The 25,377-nt window shown below is 41.5% G+C and overlaps 1 protein-coding gene across 4 annotated transcripts in view; it reads right to left on the reverse strand.

The window, feature by feature from the left end:
- plekhh3 (pleckstrin homology, MyTH4 and FERM domain containing H3) overlaps window positions 1–25,377 on the reverse strand; it is a 43,499-nt gene that overhangs the window by 7,930 nt on the left and 10,192 nt on the right. For all 4 annotated transcript variants that reach the window (XM_061231929.1, XM_061231930.1, XM_061231927.1 and 1 more), the window contains exons 3-5: window positions 14,042–14,130; window positions 5,754–5,936; window positions 2,541–2,698 (exon numbers count right to left, since the gene is read on the reverse strand). In XM_061231929.1, coding sequence (XP_061087913.1) covers window positions 2,541–2,698; window positions 5,754–5,936; window positions 14,042–14,130 — 430 coding nt within the window. The remainder of the gene's footprint in view (window positions 1–2,540; window positions 2,699–5,753; window positions 5,937–14,041; window positions 14,131–25,377) is intronic.

Genomic DNA, 25,377 nt, shown 5'->3' on the forward strand with positions numbered 1-25,377 from the left:
TGGAGAAGGGTTGGTATGTCCACAATAGAGCAGACAGCCAGGATATTCCAGAGAGGAGACTGGCAGGCATACAGATGAACATGAACGCAGTGTGTCACCCCACCCATTGGAAGGAAGCAGACTGTGTTGAATGATGTGGACTTCCTTTGTAAGATTGAACTGGGAGGGGCGGGGTATGGAAGCCAAACTGACAGCTACTTGCTATAGCCACAATGGGCTCGCTGACAAGACTTCCACACATAATTGCAAAAAACTTGTCCCACAACTCACTTCTGACACAACCAATTTTTGCGTGTAACCAGCATTACAAAAGCTCCAACCACCACCCCCGGCACATCCACAGGATCGACACAGACGCTGCGCTGATTCACAAAATCCACTTCAGGCCCAACTCCAAGCACCTGTAGTCCATTAATAATGTATCGGGCTGCCCAGAGTCACGTTTAAAGCAGGGCCTCTATTGGCCCGCTCATCTACCTTTTGAGGGGTTGTGTTTGCACATTCTGTGGAGATGTTTGTGAAACGTTATTGCCCATGGCCCAATTTGTCATTTGTACGAACTGCAAAGACTTGGCAGCAACTGACAGGACGCTTTGAGCCAAATGGAGGAACGTGTTTATACTGAGAAAATGTGCTGTTCCGACATAGACTGAGGAAGGTTTTTTTTTTTTTTGTCTCTTTGCACGTGTTTGAAGAAGCATGTTGGGTCTATTCTGCATGCACACATGCGCACACATGCACACGCACACACACACACACACACACAGCTGTGCAAGGTTATATCTATCCAATCTCTTCAGGGACTTTGGCAAACAGGAACTGCACAGTAGGGTTTTGGAGATAAGCAGTCGATACTGGGACTGATGCAAGGGCAAAATGTGGGACTCATTCATTATTAACTAGTCTGTAACAACAAATCAATCCACAATCTCCCCAAGAAGGACTTCTTTCCTATATCTCAGTGTACCTTTCCATGCACATGCTGGTGCCTTTCTCTGATCCAGCTATCAACAGGGGGGCTGTAATCTCAGTGTGTTCCCATTAGGAATGGGAGATTTGTCAATAGTGACAAAGGAGGGAAAAGTGCAATCCATTCTTTAACCAGTGTCTTGTAAATGACATTATTTCTCTGATGCAGTAAAGCAATTTCCTGTATGGGACTCTATCAAGCACAATGCGAGACCAGGCCACAGTTTTCACATTTACAGTTGGCTCAAGAATGATTGGCACCCTTGATAAATATGCACAAAAAGTGCTGTAAACTGAAAAATGATGTAATGGAATCAACCAAAGTCTTTCATTTTTCAAATAAATGTGCATTATTTCCCCAAAAAATTGGTTTCACAATTATTGGAACCCTTGGTTTAATACTTTGTGCAAACACTCCTGGAAATAATTTGTGATAAGTTTAGAGAACACTTTTTGACCACTGCTCCATGCATTTTCTTTGGGATACCCCCCTCTTCAGTTCAGACCACAAGGTTTTCATAGGATTTAAGTCTGGAGACTGAGATGGCCATTGCAGAACATGGTTGTTGTTCTTACTTAACAATTTCTGTGCGGATTTTGATGTATGCTTGGAATCATTGTCCTACCTATGAACACGACTCAGCTTTTTAGCAGAGGCAGACAGACAGGGTGCCAATAATTCTGGAGCCCACTGTATATACTTATATATTTTGGAGGAGGGTGCTTTTTCCTCTGTTAAGCTAATGGAAGTCTGGGGACCTATATACCCAGATCAGCCCCAACATGAATATGCTGGGGCATTGGTAGGTGGACCCCCTAAAGTATCTTTCAGTCTTTGCACATTGTGTGACTAAAAGAGAGACAACTTATTTCCTCGATAAATTCTGTGAATTCCACAACCACATTCCGATATAGCATTAGCAACCCGAAGGTCAGTACAAGCTGTCGAACCGAAGCTACGCTGATGGAACACTTGTGGTGACTGGTCTACCCAGAAAAGCCTTGTACTCAGCACAATGGTTTCCCACTTTAGCTTGCTTTTAAACATTGGCGCAATGAGCTGTATTTGTTTTGTTCCAATGTGATGAATGGAATCATTTTTTTAAAATAGAGTGGTTGGTGAAATGCCGTCGAGCTGAAAGCCTTGTACAATGATGCGTTTTCCTGAGGCAGTGCTCGGGAGCATTTTCATGTTTAACCAGTGCTCAGGAGCGCAGTCCAAGTATTTATCCTGCGCGTCTTTTTCGGCCAAAAAGCTGTCTTGTGCCCAAAACCTGCACTTAAAATAGACCAGGTTTCAAACTCGACTTCGCACTCTTATTTTTGGTGTGCTTCTCAACAAGTTTGTACATTTACATGAGGTCATTTCAAAACTATCCCTTGAGGGGGAAGCAAGTCTTGCCAAAGTGCAAAGTGTAGTGAACGCTTGTGTGGACAATGTGGCTAAAGGGGGACAGGTTTCGGAGGCAAAAAAAACCAACTTAAGCAGCGTTTCTGATGACATGGCTATGGGCCCTTGAGGCGGGACAATATGGTTTGCCGGAGGGTGGACTGCGCATGGATGGGCTTACCTCGATGTCTCGAATCAGTAGCTGGGTGGGTGTCTCAACTGGGGCCTTGCTGTCGATGACCTGCTGAATGGCACAGGCCCAGTGCACGGCCTCGTTGACGTGTTTGGCGTACAGCCGGTAGCAGTGTTTCCGACCATACACCGTTATGCTCCAGAAACCTGAGAGAGAACAGGGTCATTGTAATGATGAGAAACATCATTCCGTTTGCCTTCTGTATTTATGCATGCCTATGCTTTATAAAAACATTTTTTAACAGAAAATATGGTCAGGTCTCTCAAGGCCTGCTTGGGTTTTGAGTTTCGTTCCTCATTAGAGCTCTGTAATCACTAAGCACAGGTTCAAATCAGCTTTAAAAGTCCAATTTGATGCTAATTGAAAGGTGCAGTACCAAGAAAAACCCTGCCTTTGAGAACAGAAGCGGCCAATCTTATTGTTTTCTTATTTTATCCTAACAAGAATTGAGTATTCAAGCTTACAGATGGGTTGAGACACATTTAGTTCAGAAGTTCCCCAAATATTCTGGTAAAATGTACATATAATTGAAAAAAAGAAACAAAGACTTGGAGGAATGGAAGTGGACAGACTGACACAGCTCTGGGTTGCAAGGGATACTCGGTTCTTTTACATGGGTGTTTCCCGCTCTGGACATGCGGTCTGGAAGAGGGAATTCTCCATACGACTCCCGCTCTCTCACTTCCCCCTGCGGTTAGCTACAGGGTTAAGGATCACACAGCCATAGGGCTGTTCTTTATGGCACCGGCAAGCAAGAAAAAAAGAAAAATTCCCCAGAAAGAAAAGCCTTAGCTATATGAATGTCACATCGTGTGACCTATTTTAGCCCATTTGACTCATCTAGAAAGTAAGGAGAAGTGAAGTAAAGGGACTTCTGCCAAATGCACCATGAATCTACAGTCATAGTTATATGATATTATTTTGTGATGGCCAAGTGCTTAACACATGCCTTGTGAAGTGGGATATTCTAATAATAATAATAATAATAATAATATCACTATTAATTACAAAAAAAACTATGTTTTAAGTTCAATGTTTGCATTTGCTGAAAGCCTCAAAAGACAGGACATTAAATTGATCAGCCCTAATGACAACATCAACCTGCTCTCCATCAAGGTATCAGCACAGATCTCTGACATGTTATAGCCATGTACAGTGTCTACTTCATGTCAAACAACATGTGCTCACCGCTGGGCAGACTGTTTAAGATTCAAACCTCTCAAAGAATTCATAATCTTAGATTACTGCACTGTAAAGTGTATTGGCAATTTTGCATGTTAAAGTTAGAGGCTTATTTTGCACTTTTCTAAAGCATGCTTTATTTTCAACATGCCCATGTATCATATTTGGGACCACATATCTTGTATGACTCTTACAAAATAGCTTGCCCACAAACTGTTGGTACATAGCAGACCAACACAGAGTACAGAGTGTATATTGCTATGATCTCATTCATATAAGCCTACTCTATGTCATTCTGGATAAAAGTGTAGAAGCAGATGTATAGCCTACAGTATGTAAGTATATGGACCTATACGTAATTATTAATATTTGTCCAAAAGTAATTGACCAAATAAACAAAGTCATGGCTAACTACTGTGCTTTCACAGTCACTCAATGATTATGTTAACGTTAGGGCTGATCAATTTAATTTCCTGTCTTTTGAGGCTTTCAGCAAACACAATCATTTCACGTAACAGTTTTTTTTGTGATTAATTTCCTTAGTTTTTACACCAGGAGGTCCAATTAATACTTGATAGGTAATTTTAAATATGCAATAAAAATAAAACCCTTGGCTGGCCCACTAGCTAACTAAAGAAAATCCCATTTCTCACACGCGGATGCATTCTACTGGTCATTGATGATGAATTTTTGGTTGGGTTCTCTCTCAACCGAAGGTTTTGATTTTATAGCTAGTATGCATAACGATTGATGATTCAAAAGTATTGTTAGTGTCATTGTTTTTCCCATCCATTTCAACGATAGCCTGAAACACAATTCTTCAGTCAAATCTTAAGGAGATGCCAGTTGTCTGCTATCAACAAGGTATTTGGATATTATTTTGCTAGCGATATTGCATGTTCTCCCATTGTTATGTGTAATGAGAAATATCAGCCAGTCAGCTAGCAAGCAAGGTAGACTGCAAACTACTTTTAAAAGCTTAACTATAGGCTAGCCTACTTAACTAGCTGGCATTGGCTAACACTGTCACTGTAATATTTCTGTTTATGTACAGTACACCAACCTAGCTGGTCTCTTTTTGGCCGCCCTTGCTTTACTGTATCCAACATGTTTTCACAAAGTGCCTGCTTTGCTGCTGCCACTTTCATGTCGGAATGTCATCTGGCTGGCTACTAACTTTAGTTGCACGCGATAACATTGCTGAACATAACGGTCAGATTTGCTTCATGTTAGCATTGTGTCTCGCCATGTTGACTCACAGAATGAGTGGTCTTGTGTAGGGATCCATTGGATTTAAACAGTTATTTTTGCGCAAAAAAAGTCAATGATTTATGCTCATTTTTTAAGGGTATCCATAAAACAGAAATGATACAACGTAGTAATGAATAAATCAGTAGTTGTCAAGGCCGTTACCTTTGTCGTAGACCTGCGAAATTCCATTGAGATTGGTTTTGAAACGGGTGAGATATTGAGGTTGCTATTTTGAATGGAAGTGCCAACCAACACAAAAATATTGTGAGCGCTACTGCGCATGAACCCATTTAGCTTTTGCTTTCACAGAAAGAGGGACGTTTAAGTCCAGCTCCACCTCAAGGACAAGCCCTTGAATGGATGCTGCGTAATTCACAGGCTGAAAACGTGATTTCAGTTCCTGCCATTAGGAAAGTCCCATGTGGAAGAGTACTGGTTGGCAAAAAAAATTTTTTTTGAGTGTAGTGATGTGGTCAATTAATCCAAGCCACACAGAATTGCAGCAGCTTGTATGATTAAGAGACACCTACTACTCATAACTCCCCTCTGTCCTTACAGAAATCCCTACGGAATTCCATGGTAAGACATTTTGAATGAATCTGGTTTTTCAAAAGGCCATTTTACCAGGTTCCAGTGAATCACTCTTTTTTTCCCCTATGATCACCCACATGGGATTTCACCAATGTCCACTATAACAGCGACTTTCCACAAACCCGTATTTGACATCAACAGCCCATGTTCTGCCGCGGCAAAGGTGACGGGTCTCACCAGTCTCTTTGTAGGTCTGTTTGTCGGGCCAGATGATGGAGCAAAGGCTGGTGAGCACCAAGGTGCCCAGTCTGCGGGCGTTCTTCTCCTGGCTGGTATAGTAGTCCAGGGAGTCCTGAGTCAAGACGAACCAGTGCCGCCGCTGTCGGATCCAGCCCCCACGCACCTCCCGGTACAGCCAACCTACCAACACAGGACCACAGACACTTAAGACACTGAAGAGGAACCCTTTTCCTCCTTTCGTTGTGAAAACATTCAGTTTGTGGAATAGCCGCCTTGAGTTAAAACTTAACCCCCAAGTACAGTAACATTACTGTTCCAACCAGCAAACTTGACAAGCTAATATAATCAAGCAAATAAGATAATGTGTGACACAAAGTCAAATGAAAAAGCCTGGTGGACACAAGCACTTTTGAGTCGTTATGTGTCAGCAGTAACCTGGGCGAGAAAAGCTAAGCTGATATTGAGACTGAAAACATGTATATGTTCTTATCCCTTGATGATCCCTGCTTTAGGATAATTAAACTGGGTGATAAACAATAACAAGGGATGATTATATGAAATGTAAATATTATTATAATGTATGGAGTTAAAAAAAGGTTAATAGCACAACAGCAATTTGGCATGCGTGCCACAAATAAATAAATAAATGGCATACACAGGCATACACTGAAAGAGAGTTTCCTTTAACTTTAGTTAACAGAAATTAAGCATTCAAAATTGGCTGGCATGGCTAAGGAAACATCTGTATCTTTTAACCCCAACAAACCAAATCCTAGCATGAAGAACTTAGATCTATTATGTCCTGTTAATTTCTGAAAATATTGAAACATTTTTCAAAACTCAAAATGTCCCTAAACATGAAACATTTTTGCAATCCTACATCTTCTCTGCAAAAATGCTAAGTTTAAAGCTTCTATTCCTGAAAATTACTTCACATGAAAAAGAAGCAGCGCCGCAGCCAATCACAGCAAATGTCAAAAGTCAGAAAGAGGCTGTGTGATTAACTGGATGTTAGAATGGACACCTGGGCAAAGGCTGTCTGCAGAGACTGAGCATGTATACGGAGGGAAAACAAACACGTGCTTTCACCTACCCAGAACCTGTCACCGCCGTTTCCGCTGCAGTTTAAACTCTGCATGCTTATTGGCAACAGAAATAATCTCCCCATTTCCTCCTTCCCTCCCTCTGCCTTGCTCTCCCCCTCCCTCTTATGCAATCTCATATGGAATATGTTACCAGAAGAAAATTAAGACTCTTTGTGAAAAGAAAAAAGAGCTCTAATGAGAAGCTCGGTTAAGCCAAGTCTCTTGCTATGATACTGCTTGCTCATTTTCCGTTGATGAAATATGTTTAATAGAAAATAGAAAACAAGTTTTTTTTTTTAAATCAGTGTCTGAAATATACCGTCGAATAAGACTTTGGCTACTCTGCGGACATTTATTTGCAAAGTGAAATACACATACAGTACTTAATCTAATCTCCTAGATAAGATAAGAGGAAGCATGAAACTACTTGTACCGAATGGAGCATATAAAGTGTAGCTCTTCTTACAAATAGAGCTCACCATGTTGTGTACAAAGATTACGTCATTATTTTCGTCTCAGTGTTGGGAATATTTGCTAATTAACTATTTTACATGTTCAAGTCTTTAAGTGGAATACAGCAATTTAAATTCTGCTATGTTGAGTGGGAAAATCACCATATATCTCAGTCTCTATATACTGTATATCAGCCAGTATCGTTTTTTAAACCCACCCTTTGAACTACCACATACAAATGCACGCACACGCACACGCACACACACACACACACACACACACACACACACACACACACACACACACACACACACAGCCTTGCCCAGTATACACCATCAGGGCCATGAGAAAGGCCAACTCCTGCAAGAGAGGGGAAAATGGAGCTCAGGGGCCTAGAAAATAAAATGAAAAAAGCCTGGTCGAGCCTCGCAGGACACAGCAGGATTTTCCGTCTGCTTCTGAAGTCTGCCCCTCCGCACGCATGTTGCTATTTCAGCCTGCTGAGTCTGGCTCCTCCCAACCCCAACCCCACCTCCTCAGCGAGTGTCCACCATTTATTTACAGCCCCAGAAGAACCGACGCAGCTGCGTTTGTCGGTTACGCAACCCCCCGTTCCCGCGGACAGCACCATCGTCCCGTGCCAAGGAATGCGAAATGAGACTTGTGCTCCAGGCCAAGGTGCCCAAACCTAAAATCTTTCCTTTCTATTCTGTCGGCTCTCGCTTTTCAACCATTTCTAGTTCCTGTTTATACAAACTGCTCCTATTGTGTAGTACACACGTATATTCCGATTTTCCCCTTCTAAGTTTCTTAGCCAAAGAATTCTTGACCGTGTGAATGTTTACGTTGTAAGTGTACTAACAAAATGGCTTACAGGAGAAAAAGATATGTGGCACTGAAGGCCACAATGCTCTCTCAGCCACATGTTCCAAGTGCCAACACATCTGGGACTGGTTGCACAAGCTGGGCATAAAAATGCTGAACATTCATATGGCTGACTGTGTGATCAGACTTTACACTGGTGGTAGCACCAGTACAACCCAAGCTTAGACATGGCTGTATAAAGCTTAACTAAATTTGTGTTCATGATAATAAAAACAACAAGTACTGGGCAGTTGATGTTGCCAAACTATGCCAACGTTTCAAAAAAAGCAGTTAACTTAGAGACGACAGTTTACTTACTTGGAACATGGTCCATACAATACATACCAGGTCTGCTCTTACAGTAACTAGCCATAGGATTTATACTGAATTGTAGCAGATGTTGGATTAATAAATTCTTAATTATTCCTGTCATCTCCAAAACACTAACACAGCTCAAAAAGTTTGGTTAAGATTAGGATTTAATAGTCATGTTTACATGTGTTCATTCCAGAAGTAAAATGTCACTTCAAGGAACATGCATTAATTGGCTAATGAGTATAGGTGAATGAGTACTGATGAATGAAGCAATCACTCAGTTTACTTATATTCTAACAAGGTCAAGGTATACACTGATGAAGTACTCCATGCCAAACTTTTCTTGCACCTGTATCAACAGGAAGGAGGATGGTCACAGGTCAGGACAGGGGCAGGACCACGGTTCATAAAGGACCATGGGGAAAGCTAGGCAGACCGAGATAGTTCAACTTGTATCAGAGAGCATGTTGTGTGGAGGGGTGGGGTGGTCAGATAGGCAGATTGATCATTATGGTAAGCAATAATTATGGTCATTACAGTCAGTACAGTGTATATAATAAAATGATCTCAATGCTCAGAGAACTTTTCTCTTCCCAACTACTAGATATGTTTCCAAAATCCTTGTGCCTCACTACTTCCCTTTTTAAAATATCAACATTAATCCACTTCAGTCTTTTGCGGAGAGAGTGAGACCTCAATCTCATAAGTTTCTCTATGCCGGTCCATTGGCTGAACATCTGCTTACTGTGAACCTCGAAACATTACTCCCTCGACTAAGCTAAAAGTACATGTCAGAAAGAGGGTCAGCCATAGCATCCCAAAGGAGAAGTGGTGGGGGTAGGGGTGTACGTGGAGCTTTGGATAAACCCCTGCCGGGAGAAAGTACGGTTTAGCGGATGTTGACTTTGCACACTGAGGGGGTGGAGGAGTGTACGGTGAGGGGGAAAGGGGGATCGATGTTCACCAAGCAAGCTATCTCCAGTTCATCTCCTGTCTTGAATGCCAGGGAAAGAGACAACAAATGTAGGCAGTCACCCAGTATAAACTGAGAAAAGAATGGGGGAGGGGACCCACAGATCAGCCTTGATTGCAGACTAAACTACAGAGTCTGGGACCTGAAAGTAGCTTGAGGAATGACAAGGACCCAATGGCAAAGTGACGCTATGTCCACAGCATGTCTGTGTCTGATATGTCAGACATGATGACCTGTGCATTATTAAACCAAAACCTGCTCACATTCCCAGTGGTACTTATATGTACCATCTGTATTACTTGTTAATGTATTACTGTAGAATGCTACTGCTATTTTGGAAAATACTGTAGAGCTAACATTCACAAAAAGTAATACTATTTGTAATATTTGTGAAGGGTACTCCTAAAAGGAATGCACAGTAAAATGTATGGCCTCCTGAGTGCGTTTGTTGCAGTGTGAGTGTCTGTGTGTGCGTGTGTGTGTGTGCACGTTCACAGAAGGGGTTAAGGCAGTTTGGTGGCTGATGCTATTTTCAGAGGCTTTTAACTGTGGCAGAGAGAGCACAGCTGCCTGTAGTGAGGATCCCCAGACCTCCATCGACTCTCCATCTGGATTCTCTCTCACCGCCTGCTAATGTCTCCCTGGGGAGCCCAGGCTCACCGTTAATTTGTTTCATTTGTGACTTTTCACCCCGCAGCCCTACCCCCACCATCGAGGCGGCGTTTACATCAAAGTCTTAAAAAAACATTTCTGTTTTCTTTGGGCTCTCAGTAAAATGAGTGAGAGTATTTTGCCAATTATACGCATGCCAAGACAGCCGTGCTTTTTTCAGCTTGTCCAAGAAAAATTGATTAATCTGCCATGATACTAAACATGGCAGGATTATCATACCGTTCTAAAAGTAAAATGCAATCTGGCCTTTACATGGGAGTATCAGTTTGTGACAGTGTGCTTCAAATATGGAGGCAAATGAAGGAGACGGGTAGATCTCCAGGCAGACGTTCACAGGACAAACACAACCTTTTTGGGGGTTGTTCTCAAACTCCTGATTGTAATTGTCGTTAATGGAGGAATAATGACTTCCACATGGGTTGCAACTGCAATGGCAGAGAAATCTACAGCAATGAACACAACATTGATCCAATGAAGATATGATACGTTTCATCACTCAGCAATAATAATGTTCTAGCTGTTCTCTCCATCCTTCTCTGGAACCTTCTACCTGAATATGGAGGCTGGGAGTGCGTTTGGTTGTGTGGTAGGTTAGGTGTGCAGGCCGTTCATAAATGCTGTTCTGAGTTTCTTTCCTTTGTGTGGCAACTTAACTTACAGCTTCATAGGTGCCTCAAACACGCTGCCGACAGGATTATTTGCATTTGGCACATTTCCTGGAAAGGAGTCCGTGTGACTTATCGGGATAGTGTGTTTTTATGGAGCCACACTGTCTATGGTGCAAAGTTACCAAGCAGGGCACATGAAAAATCAGACGAGTGATCCCAGCACTGTGGCCAAGGCAATCCCTGGACATTGATGTCAACAAGGTCATGAATAGGGACATTAATAATTAATTCAATTAAATTTCCCCATGCAGAAGAAAAAAAATCTTTGGAATTCCATATGCACCACATCTGAGCAGTAATAAACAAGGACGGATGCCAATGAGTATGGTCACTCGACTAATCTTCCAGAGGCTAGAGAGGTGTCTAGACTCAGTAGAGAATGGAATGTGGTCACTTATTATCCCTCCCAATGACTGTACTGTACAGACTTACCTTGCTTCAGCTTCTTAGCAGCCTTCCTAGATCTGCATTGTTGCTGTGCTGACCCATGTCAGCTTATATTTTATCATTTTAACCTGATTTTGCTGCCATTTTAAAGAATTGTTTTAAAATTCTTTTAACGTATGATTTGTGTGAGAAGAAGCTCAGCACAGCTGGACTGGCTATGAAATGCATTATGTGTAACGTTCACAGTTGCAAGCAAAGAGGGCTATGTGGGACTATTTCAATGCACCAAATATATTGTGAACTTTGAGCTGAGGTGCCGTATTTTACTTTAGAGAGACTGCTCAGAGTTCAAAAGCAGATCACCGCCATTGTCGAGCAGTTGGAATCCACACACCTCAGGGTTTTGCATTGAGGAATCCAGCTGTGTCTGTGTGTCAAACACCACTACCTCTGCACCTATCCCACACTGCATTGGGACAGCTGGTTCGTTGTGAGGGCAGGGCACAAGCCCAGAAGCATCACCAGCTTACTCACAATAACTCGCCTAGCAGGTGTGCCTTGATCTGTCCGTAAAGCACAAATGAAACCGAACTTGCAACAAGGAAACTGAGGAGGTAATAACTCAACATTCTATCGTTCGACACATGAAAGATGAACCATTTCCCCAATGGTAGAATGCTAGACAAAAAAAGCCCTCCTAAATACTACTCAATCAAACAAAAACATATTCAATGATTTTTGCTGTGAGACAGAACCTCAACTCCAAATCTAACTCTGGTTTTAACTTACAATGATGGTAGAGCTCTTCAGAAAGTTGATATAATAAAATATCTTGGTGTGTGGATCAACTCTGGACTTACCTTTAAACCACACATTGATCATGTAATGACAAAAGTTAGTTTTGGTGTTGGTGTTCTGTATCGCTCCAGGCACTGCTGTACATCTAATGTCAGAAAAAGACTCGTTTTACAACTAATTTTACCAATAATTGACTGTGCTGACATTGTATACCAGAATGCTTCCAAAACTGATCTCCAGCTAGATGTTACTTAGAACAGGCTCTGTAGGTTTACATTAGGTTGTTCCTTTTTTACACATCATTGTACAATGTTAGACACACTCAGGTGGCTCCCTCTAGATAAAAGACATCAATATCACTGGTACCAATTTATTGTTAAATGTATTAACTTTGACTATCCTTACTGCCTGAAACAATTTGTTACCTACATATCTACCTCTGCACTTAGAGGCTCCGAGCAGGCTCTCTGTACTGTCCCCTTAGTCTCAAAGGAAGTTGGAAAAAAAGCTTTCATGTTTCAGACTCCCTCTGACTGGAATAAGTTACCTGCTAATATCCATTTGCTATCATCTTTTCATGCATTTAAAAATATTCAGTTTTCTCATGAAAAATCTGATTGTTTATGTTGATCCCTTTTCTTTAATTTTCTTCTCTTTTCCTTTTTATGTTTATATCGAAGGTTGTAAATTGTTTTCCCTGTCGTGTTGTTTTGTACTTGTTTGTGTCTTTTCTGTCATTGTTGTGTATTGGATTGTTCTGTTTGTGCTGTAATTATTTGTTTCGGACCCCCTCGAAAACAAGAGGATACCTCTCAAGGGGTTTATCCCGTTACAATTTCCATTTAAATAAGAACATCTGAATATCCAGGCAAAATTGAAATTTTTCTCTTGGGGCGACATGGCTCAGGCAGTAAGAGCAGTTGTCTGGCAGTCGGAGGGTTGCCGGTTCGATCCCCCGCCCGGGCAGTGTCAAAGTGTCCCTGAGCAAGACACCTAACCCCCAAATGCTCCTGACGAGCTGGTCGGCGCCTTGCATAGCAGCCAATCGCCATGAGTGTGTGTATGAATGGGTGAATGAGAAGCATCAATTGTACAGCACTTTGGATAAAGGCGCTATATAAATGCCAACCATTCATTCATTCCATTGAACCCGAAAGCTAAATTTGAAAATATTTAATGGACAATGTTTTTAATGGTCACTAGAATGGAAATTGTGTCTGGTCTGCTGCCAGTGTAAAGATGGGGCTGTGAGAGTTTTAGCTGCCTCGTAGTTCTCACCGACTCTGCATTACTCCAAAATGGAGGATTGGGTTTTACTGAAAATCCAGACCAAAGACTAAGTGCCTGATTGTAATTATGCTTTTTTAGTTGGGACAGTCAATACCCACATCATGCAGGAGCTGTCTGGCTGTCAATGAACACCACACAAGTATGCCTCAGAGTCAGTTCAGTGTACACCTTAACCTCATATTACACCATTTTACATGAAAACAGGCAAGAGGGAAGGAGAGATTATACAGCAAATATTTATGTAAACGTATATTAATTGCTAAAGAATATATGCTGGGGAAGTGTCTGCATTTTAATATCTTGGCTTGGAGCTGGGATGTGACACACTGATATCACCTTGGTTGTTCTACAAGGGTTGACCATGGCTCTGTTGCATTTCTCTCTATACAATATATACTACCCCCTGGATGATTATTAAGTCCTTGAAACTAAAGCATGAGAAAACTGAGGTCCTAAGGGACTAGACAAAGATACAAGTTTACAAGCTTTACATTTCTGGCTTCCAGCAGTAAAATATAACTCTGATTATCTTCTTTTCAGAAGGTATGGTGTGAAGACCCTTTTCTTTGGTATTTCTGCAATCTTGGAGTAGCTGCTGAGACAATATATACAATAGGTCCAACAAATGTATTGTACATATGTCTAAGATTTATTGATGTAATCATTTTGTAGCCTATACAATGACACATGAAAGGCAAATGTAGGCGAGAACAGCAGTGTTTTGAACAGTGTAGTGAACACCTTCCTGAATGTTAAAACTGTAGAAAACATCAGCTATACCTTTGACAACCAGTTCTGGGTCCTCATCAAACCCCATCTTGCTCTTCTCGATGATGAGGCTCCTCATTTCGTCTGGGACATCTGAAATGCTAAAAAAAAAAAAAAAAAAGGGAAGCTTTAAAACTTTCTATCTTACAATTACCTCTCCAAAGTCCTGCCACAGACATACAAAGCTCTTTACACAGCTTGGCTCTGCCATATAGGTTTAGCTGCCAACGCCTGGACCTGAAAATAAACATGAAACACAGATGCTGACCAAGTCACAGCCAACAAACATAACACAATACCAAGGGACTGGCTCGTCAGCTTTGCTAAAGAAAAAAAAAAAATTTTGATGTCCAGGTGAAAAGGTCAACCAAGCGATAGATGTGCATCTTAAGTTGCAATTGTCAAATGTAACAAAAGTTGTGTATTGTATTGTGCTGTATTGTCAGGATTTCATTCTTACAAGATACAGTTGGTGAAGATAGCAAGCAAGCTGATGCACTCTGGAGAGGGATTGATGAGTAAATGACAGACAAGGCAGTTTCTGAAGTCCTGGCTGGACAAGGAAAGTATTGTGAGTTTCTGAACTGTGAAGCCATGAGACTCCCACAAAAACAACAATCGGGGCTGTGACGCTTCCAAAAAAATACATGAAGACAAAAACAGGATTTAATTTGCGTGGAGAAACATCTTCTCACAGAAGCATTTGAAATGCAGACCAGTCTCCACCAAGCCCCACTTGTTTCATTTATGAGATTTCTGCTCAACCATTCGATTAATCCCTTTCCTATTTTTGGACGCAATATACAAGGCTTGCTTAATTAACTACCAAACATTACCTTCCTCACTTCCTTCCTTTGAGATGATTCCAGGAAATGGAGAGGCCCTAATCTCTTTTGACCATTGATCTGCTTTGGTATTCATTTAGTAGGTAAAAGGCTAATTCAGTCCAATTGGGTTTCCATATGTCTGCATATCCTGCAACTGTTCATTTTGAGAAAATGCAATGCTAGACGCATGTCAGCTGTGTTTTAGTTGTGGGGTTGATCACAGTTAGTACTGTCGCTTTATTACCATGGTACATTGTGGAGAGGAAAGGCACAAAACACTACCCAGGTCAAATAGGTAATCAGTTTATTGTGTAGGTTCCAATACACTAGCTTCATAAAGTGTAGAAAAGTATTTGAATCCAAAACAATTGAATATTTGACCCAGGTCTGCTCTAACCTGCACAATCTCACAAAATGAGAAGCCATGAGGTAGGGCTGAATGCATTTAACATAATATAAAAGTTTAGTAATTAAGTAAGGATGTCATGGTCAGGAGGCACAAGGAGAAATTTGTGGAAATAACAGAGAAATAGTGTGTTTGTGTATGCACGCGTGTGCCAGGCTGAAGTGTGTGAGCCTGTATTTGAGCATATGTGCAAGGTAGATTTGCGAATCTGGATTTGCATTAGTCTTTAATTAAGGCAGCTGCCTAGACAGACAGGGACTGCCATTCACATATTTGTCACGGGTGGGAGATGCTAAGCATAAGTGGCACTAATGATACCACGGGGAGCGCAATCTACATATCAGAGAGACCAATGCCACACCCATCTCACTACACAGCACATTCTGGGGGGAGCAAACCTAGCACTTCCCCAAATGGTCCCTTTTCTACCTATGCATCCCCAGACACACGCTGACATACCAAACAAACTGCTGATGCTTTTTTTTATTGTGTCTGATTATCACTTCACTAGTCTCTGTTCCAGACTTAGCTTTATGGCTTGTCGCAATGTAATCTCCGAATTTAGGTGAATGAACATTCAAGTAATGTATTGTTACTGGCAACACAATCTAGAAACAGCTGGCAAGGCTGAAAGGTTTTGTCTGGGTATTTCTTATTTTTTTAATGGGGAAAACTATCACGGTTAGGCTTGCCCATATATTTAAAAAGCTGACTGGACTATCTAGCAAGTTAGCTGAGCGTAGCTATTTAGCTAGCAAGCTCACTGGGTCATTCTTTCAGCCAGCCATTTGACCAGGTGCAACAAAAACACAATTTAACTGAAAGGGATTAAGTTACAGAAGATCTGTTTAAGGGTTTGCTTTTTACCCAATGCAATGGTCATTACATTCAATCAATGAAAGCCATTCAACACACTTGTTCACACAGTCCTACCAACTGGCTATGGAAAACTTTTTGATCGTGGGGCCTGTTTATAAGAACACCAAGATTAGTTTGTCATTTGAAACGCCACCGACTCTCATATGATTTATTAATCTAATTTCTGTGATTTTGCTGGATCAGAAATTTGCCTCCCTGAATATGGGTGGTTATATCCAGTTGAAGGGATACTTCTCTAGCAGTAGCAATATATAGAGATATTTTGAGAGAATAAATATTAAAAGTGCCAGAGTAAAAATGCATTGTTCATATCATCAATGACAGCTGAAGTTTTTTGGGAAAGTTATCTTGGGATATGCATAATCCTCGGCCCCTCTCTCTGTGGGATTCTTACTTGCGTCAACGCTTCCAAAGTTTATTTGCTTTTCTCCTGCCAAATGACCTACAGACAAGAGTGACAACAGAAAGCAGGACACTTGTCCAGACGGACAATCGCAGTTCCCACCAACCGCACTCCAACCCAATACACCACCACACACTATAAAGCTTTATGTAGTACTGCCATTCCAGACAAATGGGACATTATAAAAAAAACTGAGCATTTAAAATAGTATAACATTACTTTTAGGGGAAAAAGGTTATCAAACACATATATCACCCAAATCTTTTTCTCACCTCTCACAATGGGTGGAGCTAGCAGTTGGAAAAGCAAGGAAAGTAAAACAATAGGTGATTGGAAGGAGGCCTAGATACTGTAAGGTCACAAATACCTGCAACAAGGGAGCAAAACACATCTGACATCTGACACATCAGAAACACCTGTGAAATATCGTTTTCCTCATTTATAGCACCCTGGAACATGTATAAATAGTGCTGCAATTTTCACATGTGAATTGTTTTGTTACAAATATAAAATTGTACAAAGTACAAAGCTAAATCAAGAATAAAGCCCCACTGTATATTGTGAATATAGTCACAGATCAATGGTATTTAACATGCCTGTCCTGCATTGTGAATATAGAACAGCCTCAAGTGCCTTTTGTTTGCTTTCATACCACAGTTACTACAAATGAAAATGTATTGCACATTTTCATTAGACTTATTTAATGCCATTGGTCCCTCAGATGATATATAGTCCTAATATATATAGGCAGACAGCAGAACCGATAGAATATTCGTATCATGTGCATATTTTGCATCTATCTTGAATAAACTCTAATTCAGCCCAGGTGCCTCGGCTGTTCTGGGATATGAATAGTGACTCATGCAGCCAAATATATCTGGCCGAGACAGGTTCTCTTCCTAAAAAGGCCTTGAGGGCACTTTTGAAAACCCTGAGCGGAATCACGAGTGGGATCTGAACTCCCACCTGAGTGGCAAGGCGAGACCTTTCATTCCGCACAGCCTGTATAATCATGAACTTCAACTTCAGTGACCAATTACAGGACCAGCGTTGCCTAGCTACTTTTTACCACTGTGCTAAGGTCAAGGAAACAATATGTAATTGTGAGCCTCTATGAATACGGGCGTCTGCTAGGCAAAAGGAAGAAACCATAATTATAAAGACAGGACACACCATGGGTTTTTTCAAAAAAAGGCTTGGGTGGTACATTCTGTGAAGAAAGCAGGCAGAAGGAAAATACATGCTGGGGAGTAACTAATTGCTTCGACTTAATTACAGCAAACCATGCGTATGTATTTCAATGATAATTTGACTGTCCAGTTTCCGTGCCTGGTGCCAAAGTGTGCAAAATCTAAAGAGAGCAGGCTGGAATTATTTTAGTGTAGCATATTAGGACAGCACTCAAGAAAGACGTAGAATTTGACAGTTAGCTACTACGCAAAAAAAGACCCGCTCTTTGCTACTGTGTGTCCACAGGGGAAAGGACAGCAGGTTTTGGGTCAGGGAGAGGGAGACTGAGGTCCAGGGCAGATATGTGTTGGCAGACAAACAGATGAACCTCTCAGGCCTCCACAGCTGTCCCGACTCCCGCCCCTCCCTTCCCAGCATCCCCAGCAATGGCTGTGACCGAGGCCCTCAGCAGAGGCTTCCTGTGAGCAGTATGCAGGAAACAATTTGACACAGGGATCAGACTACTGGAATAATGGGACAGAGGAAACCGTGAGCTCTTTGTCCCAATGACACCCCTGAGGCCCAACACCAGGAAACGGGCCCTCGCAAAAACAACGGCTCCTTCACAAAAGCCCGCGTGCCTTTTGACCCCGTCGGCTTTCCTTCATATCTCTCCATTTCAAAGAAAGGCACCACAAACTTTTGGCAAAAAAAAGCAGATCAAGTAGATGTTATGCTTTCATATTCCAAGCTTTCACTTACTTCAAGCTCTTTTTTGGCAAATAGGGTTGCTCCAGTAAAAAGCAACGTGTCCCTAAGTTGTGAATGTATGTGCCATCAAAGGACACATCAGTAGTGTAATTGCCAAAAATGGCTAGATTCCAAAGTAAAAATGTCCTGTCAAAGGGAAAAGCAAAAAAAGTAAAGCTTTTATTTTGTTAACGGAAGTGAAACAGAATACATGGAAAACTGTGGTCCAGATGGGAGTTCAATGCCGTGTTGCCGCTCAATGCTAAGCAGAACCACCTGTGAGTGCAGGAACATGAGTAGCCAACAGAGAGGAGGAAATTAAGAATTATTTCGTATGAGCAAATGTAAATATACAGTGGGTCCCAGAATTATTGGCAACCTTGACAAAAAAGGCTGCAAATAATAAACAACACAGATGATAATATATATGTTATGTTCAAACATGAGAATACTGTATACTTTCATTTCAATACATTTACTCATGTTTCAATGTTTTTATTAAGAAATCTCATTTTGTCTAACAAAGTGAAATTGGCAATACAATTTTACTTAATTTAGATAATCTCAGTCAAAAGGAACTATATTGTGCCACTATATTGTGCATCACTTCCTGTTTCACGAGTGTATAAAAATGAGTTAACAAGCAGACGCAGATGGAAACTGACCATCAGAAATCTGGTAATGGGTACAAAAAATACAACTGTTAAACATACCAATTAGCACTGTAAGGGCAATAATGAAAAAAAATGTAACACATGGAATGATTGCAAACTTGCCAGGAAGAGGACGCAAGTGCATGTTGTCCCCATGGACAGTTGAAGATGGTGAGGAAGGCCATAAAGAACCAAAGTTAAGAAATTACAGAGATTGGTTGCATCGTGGAGTTACCAAGACTCAAAAAGAACCATAAAATGGCACCTCCATACCAACAAACTCTTTGGAAGGGTGGCGGAAAGTCAGCCCTTATTGAGCACAATGAACAAAACTGTCATCTTTGCCAGGGGTGTTTGCGCAAAGTATTAAACCAAGGGTGCCGAATTTATTGCCGGTGGGAAATAAATGTGACTGAAAATGGTTGAAGTTTATCAAGTCAATAATTACATTGTTTAGTTTACAGTATTTTTGCCAATAATTCTGGAGCTCACTGCACATGCTCCTATACTTCCCATATGCAACTAAAGGTAGCCTTTTATCTACTGGTTGATGGACAAAGCTCAGCTGCTCAGAGCAAATGCTCTGGCAGGGCAGATATTCCTTTGCCAATTTTTCCCATGAGGGACAGAGAGGACAGACTCACTATTTGACAAACTTGTGGTCCTTAACTGGTCAAAAATGCCATATATGTACCTTAATAGGACACATGATCGTCTGACCCAGCGTTCTTTTGAGCCAGGCTGCATTTTAATATTATTGTGTAGCAAAGGAGCAAAGGCTAATACACGGTAGATAGCAGCACTTTGCATTCTAGACAGTGTCGATATCCGCGGAGGAGAGACTGAATGTGAGCAGCGAACCATAAAGTCAGGCTCCACTACCAGGCACGCCTGTGGCAAGTGCTGTCAATACTCCATTGATTTTAGCCTGGTCACATTCAATGGGGGAGATTCTAATTATGTGCCTGAAAAAAGCACAGAATACAAAGACTCCACTGCAGGGGATTTGCTTTAAAGCAAAAGTGACAGACTGAGACCTTTGAGACAGCATAGTACATTGACAAAGATATTCAGGCTAAGGTGTCTAAGTTCATTGTCCCTCTTAAAGAAGACGGCTGGTTCAGGAGAGTACTTTGCCAAAACACTAATCCACCAGCAATCAGCATGAACATTTGTTGAAACTGAAGGCTGCAGAGTGTTCTTGTGTATATTTACAGTTCCATGTTTGCCATTGTAGGTCCTCTACTGGAAACCCAAGAGGACAGAAAATAAGAAATAACCCAAATCCTTGCTAGACCTCCCTTCATACCCAAGGGATTAGACAGACCTCTGCTTCAGATGGTGGGAAAGCGGGAATCTAGTGATTAAGAGTATATGACCTCCTGTCTAAAAATAATCTGTTTACTCAAGGGGACTGCTAAGGAATGCTTCTGGAAGCATACAGTGAGAGAGGGAGAGAGAGACAGAGCAAGAGACAGACCAAATAAGTGACAAAACTGCAAGGCAAACAATTTCTGCTTTAACATCAAGCTTTAAGAAGGCATTTCTATGATTGAATCATAAATTTCCCATTTTTATATTTAATCATTTTGGTTTTGAGTTTCCAGCACACAAATAAGTTGGTGCTTTGCTAAAGGGATGTGAATGGCAAACAATGATCCCCAATTGTCTATATCCCCATAGTGGATATAGAAATGCATTGATTAAAGACAGCATATCCCAGGGCAGTCCTAGCTGTTTGACCTCCAAGACTATTATGACTGGATGCCTTTTTTTTGCAATAATATTTTGTCTTCCCACAATTTGCAACGCTGTCATTTTAATGAATAAGGTGGAAAAACAGTAAGTGTCCGTCTACGCCTTTGTCGATACACTGTAGTATAATGTGTCAGCCGCAAGGGGGGTTCTAGACCAACTGCTAGCAGCCAGAATTGTTTTCAATACCGAGTTTCCGTCACAGATCTAGCATGTAATGGTAAGTAATTTATTCAATTTTTAAATATTTATTTATTTAGTTAGTGGTCATGAAATAGCTGGACTATGCGCTACACGATCTTGCTTGCCTTAGTCACTAGCTTATCCTTAAGCATAATGTGTGGACAGTAACATAGCTAACTAACAATTAAACGTATTGTATTCATTTCATAGCAACAACATAGTTGTATCATTTAAAAAAGTAAGATGTAGGCTACTATGTGCCGCTAAGATTTAACCAGGTAACTTATAAATTAACATATCAGTTCCCAAATTAACAAATTTGCTTGCTAGCTAGATTTAATAATGCAGAACATCCTTGGCTTAGCTTATGATATAGCCACTAACAAGTTTAATTCCCACGATGCTGGACCATCTTTTGTTGTATTACAAAAAAAAACAACAAACATCATCTTAGTCGGCAGGTTGAACTTTTTAAATTTTATTTAGCTTTAGAAAAACAGCCCCAATTACGAGGATTTATTAAGCTTTGCTAAATATTAGAAAAGCACCAAACCAGTGATAAGAGACGGTCACACCAAACTAGTATCCTTCAATGCAGACTATAATAAATGTATTAAGGGTATGCATTTAGAATGTACACTTTGGTTCTTGATTACTGTCTATAGTTAATGTACAGAGATATTTTAACATTAGGCTACTCCTTGCTTCCTAACACGCCAGTCTGGGTATGTTGTTTGTAGGCTACTGTATTGCTCATATTAATAAGGCTAAATTGGCAAATGCATTTGACGGCCCTATCAAGAGCCTGCATATATATCCAGACATACATTGTACATTGTTTTGTTGTAAGTCGCTTTGGATAGGACGATCTGCTAAATAAAGTTAATGGGTAATGTCAGCTGTGAAGTAAACTTACACAATAAGAAACAACATTACTCATTCATTACATAAGGCTGGGTCTATTATAACAGCATTGTTTCACGAGGCAATAAGCACCAATGTCAAAACTTCCCCCTGGAAAAATTGTGAATATTCTTGAAGGTTATACAAGACAAAACACAATGCTAATAATTCTTCTTCTTCCAGAGAAAAGTTGTATACTCTCTGGTAACTGGCAAACACAATAAAACAATAGAAACTGACGTCAAGTATAATTAAACTTCTGTATTTGATTAGGTAGAATTTCTTGGAATTGCATTGAATACAATACTAATTCCTGCACGTCACACTGTAAATCCTGTGGAGGATCAATTCTACAATTCTGAATTGAGCACAACCCTGATTTATTAATTTACCAATGGCTGTGCTTACATGCTTCTCTGCACTCTGTAAAGCCGTGGCAAACAAAGCCAACAGGAAGGACGAGGGGAGACGAAGACATGAGTGTCAAGACAATGGCCCATGCCCTCACCAACACCATTAGCAGGGCTATGTTTTGACAGGAACACCTGGCTGGGTGTCAGAGCCCTGTCAAAGCACTGTGTGGTTTAAGGTTTGGTTAGCCTGGATGATTAACGGCATGCAGATGAAACTTCGCTCATAGTCAGCATCTCTCGGCTCAAGTGAAAACCTGCAACAGGCAATTTGTGCCTGTCTGACTATCCTCACCCTGGGTACTTTGGGAATGTGCATTAGCCACAGTGCTTGTTAGCACCTATGTCATGGAGCTCTTGGGAGACTCACTGTGGTTTTCTCTGACCTTCCCAGAGTGTGTGCAACTTGTGAAGTCCATTTGTAAGTGAGGAATGATCATATTTCCCATATTTATCTTATACTCACTTTATTAGGTACACCTTTACATTACATTACAGGCATTTATCCAGAGCATCGTACAACAAAGTGCAAATCAAACATAGCTTGTTAATGCAAATATCTAATAAGCCAATCATGAGGCAGCAATATAATGCATAAAAGCATGCAGACATGGTCAAGAGGTTCAGCTGCTGTTCAGACCAAACATCAGAATGAGGAGGAAATGTGACCTAAGTGACTTTGACCATGGAATGATTGTTGGTGCCATACAGGGTGGTTTGATTTCCTGAACCGATCTCCTGGGATTTAAGACACAACAGTCTCTAGAGATAATAAAGAATAGTGGGAATAAGAAAAGACATCCAGTGAGTGGTTGTTCTGTGGACAACAATGCCTTGTTAATGGGAGTTCAAAGGAGAATGGCCAGACTGGTTCAAGCTGACAGGAAGGCGACAGTAACTCAAATAACCATGTGGTATGCAGAAGAGCCTCTCTGAACACACAGCATGTCAGACCTTGAAGTGTATATGCTCCAGCAGCAAAAGACAAAAAAGTTTAAAATAGATAATAATAATGTAGTCACTGAGTGTATGTGCCAAATTAACATTTCACAGACGGACATCTTCTGACTTGAAAAGAACAGGACAGAAATGGTGAGGATAACAAGATGCATAAAGCTTCTATTCCATCGCTTTAAAAAATGCACAGAATCAAACCTTTCTCTGTCTGAGCACAGAGAGCAATATCCCTTGAAGCTACAGTTAGCTTCTTAAAAATGCCCGCGAGCAGACAGTTGTAAATCATGTTCAGCCCGGACCTTGTCTTCTCTTTCTTCTTTGAATAGTTATGGGATACACACACCCTCAGTAATTGCCTGGTCCGACCACTCCTTCCTACCGTATGTTCGTGTTGAGGTACTGAGTCACCTTGTATCACCTCCCCCCTCCTCTTGCCTAACATCCTGTCCATCTCCACAAACCCTTTGGGCACTTTGCGCCCCCCCCCCCTTTTCGCGACCTCATCTCACCCCACAAACTGTCACCAGCCCCCAAATCACCCTCTCCTTCCTGTTTGACTTTCTTTCGGGTTACAGTTGGTTGAGAAATCCACACACCCTTTTTTCCTCATTTGTATTTGTCTGAGTTTTTCCGCAGGGGTTGTTAGGTGCTCTGAGGTTTGCGAGAAGGGAGATTAAGGTCCAGTATGGGGCCAGATAATGGAGAAGGGTGGTGTGTGCCGCACTGTTGCCATAGTGAAATTTCTCCCTCTGCCGGGGCATTATCTTGCGTGCCGTTATCTCAGCTTCCAAGCAGACAGTCGGCCAGGCTGAGTCACTGGACTGCGGGAAGGGAAGCGGGCGCCCGTGTGCGCGCACACGTCCGTGCCAGAGTGAACTAGTCTAACAACTCTCGACTGTCTCATAGGCTGTGTACGCCTTATGTTAGTGAGGGGACAGAGTCAATGAGAGAATATGCATCTGAGAACAACAAGGAGAGCTGGATTAGGTCTTGGGAACTTAGTTCAATCGCAAAAGCAACATGCAACCAGCTCCCAGCGGTTTCAAAACATAGCTTGAGCTGGTCGAAGCATGTCAAACCTTTGTCGAGCTGAGCGCTGGTCTAAACTGGTTAACCAGCTACCAACTGTTTCAAAACCTAGCTTAAGCAGTTCTTTTCAGCAGGGAACCACATTATGATAACCAATATCCATGAAATTTTAGCTAGCACAGTACAAATTAATTGAAGTGCCTTAATTGAAGTGGTCTCCCGGTCTCCCAGCGTGTGCCATCAAGCCCCTCCAGCTGGTCCAGAATGCTGCAGCCCGCCTGATCACCAATCAGCCCAGGTCGGCTCATGTCACCCCGCTTCTCATTGGCCTCCACTGGCTTCCCATTGCCGCACACATCCGTTTCAAGGCCCTAGTGTTGGCATTTCAGGCTGCTAAGGGGACTGCCCCACCTTACATACAATCCCTGATCACTCCCTACTCCCCAGCTAGACCACTCCGGTCTGCCAGCTCTGGTCGCCTTACGGTTCCCTCTCTACGTGCACCTGGCGGTCGAGCTGCACGTTCACGCCTGTTTTCCGTTCTGGTTCCTCAGTGGTGGAATGACCTGCCTACCACTGTCAGAACAGCAGAATCCCTCCCCCTATTTCGACGCAGACTCAAAACCCACCTTTTCAAACTCTACCTTAGTCCTCCCTCCTGATTTCCCCTGCCCCTCCTTTCTGATATCCCTATCCTTGTCTAAACCCCCCCCCCCCAAAAAATAAATAAATAAATAAATAAATAAACTTCTGATGACAACTATGTTTAGAACAGCATTTCCTGTGTATTTTGCTAGTTTCTGGATGTGATGCTCTGACTTATGGTAGAACCTATGCACTTGTAAATCGCTTTGGATTAAAAGCGTCTGCCAAATGACTAAAATGTAAAATGTAAATGTAAGTGTCGGCTAACACCTGGTATCAGAGTAATAATGTCACTTAGGGCAGGGCTTTTTACATTCCATGAGAAGTTAATGATTATTGGGAATTATTACACCTTTCCAGACATTGCCTAATATTCGT

The sequence above is a fragment of the Conger conger genome, chromosome 2 (genome assembly GCF_963514075.1).
Source record: "Conger conger chromosome 2, fConCon1.1, whole genome shotgun sequence".
NCBI classification, from domain to species: Eukaryota; Metazoa; Chordata; class Actinopteri; order Anguilliformes; family Congridae; genus Conger; species Conger conger.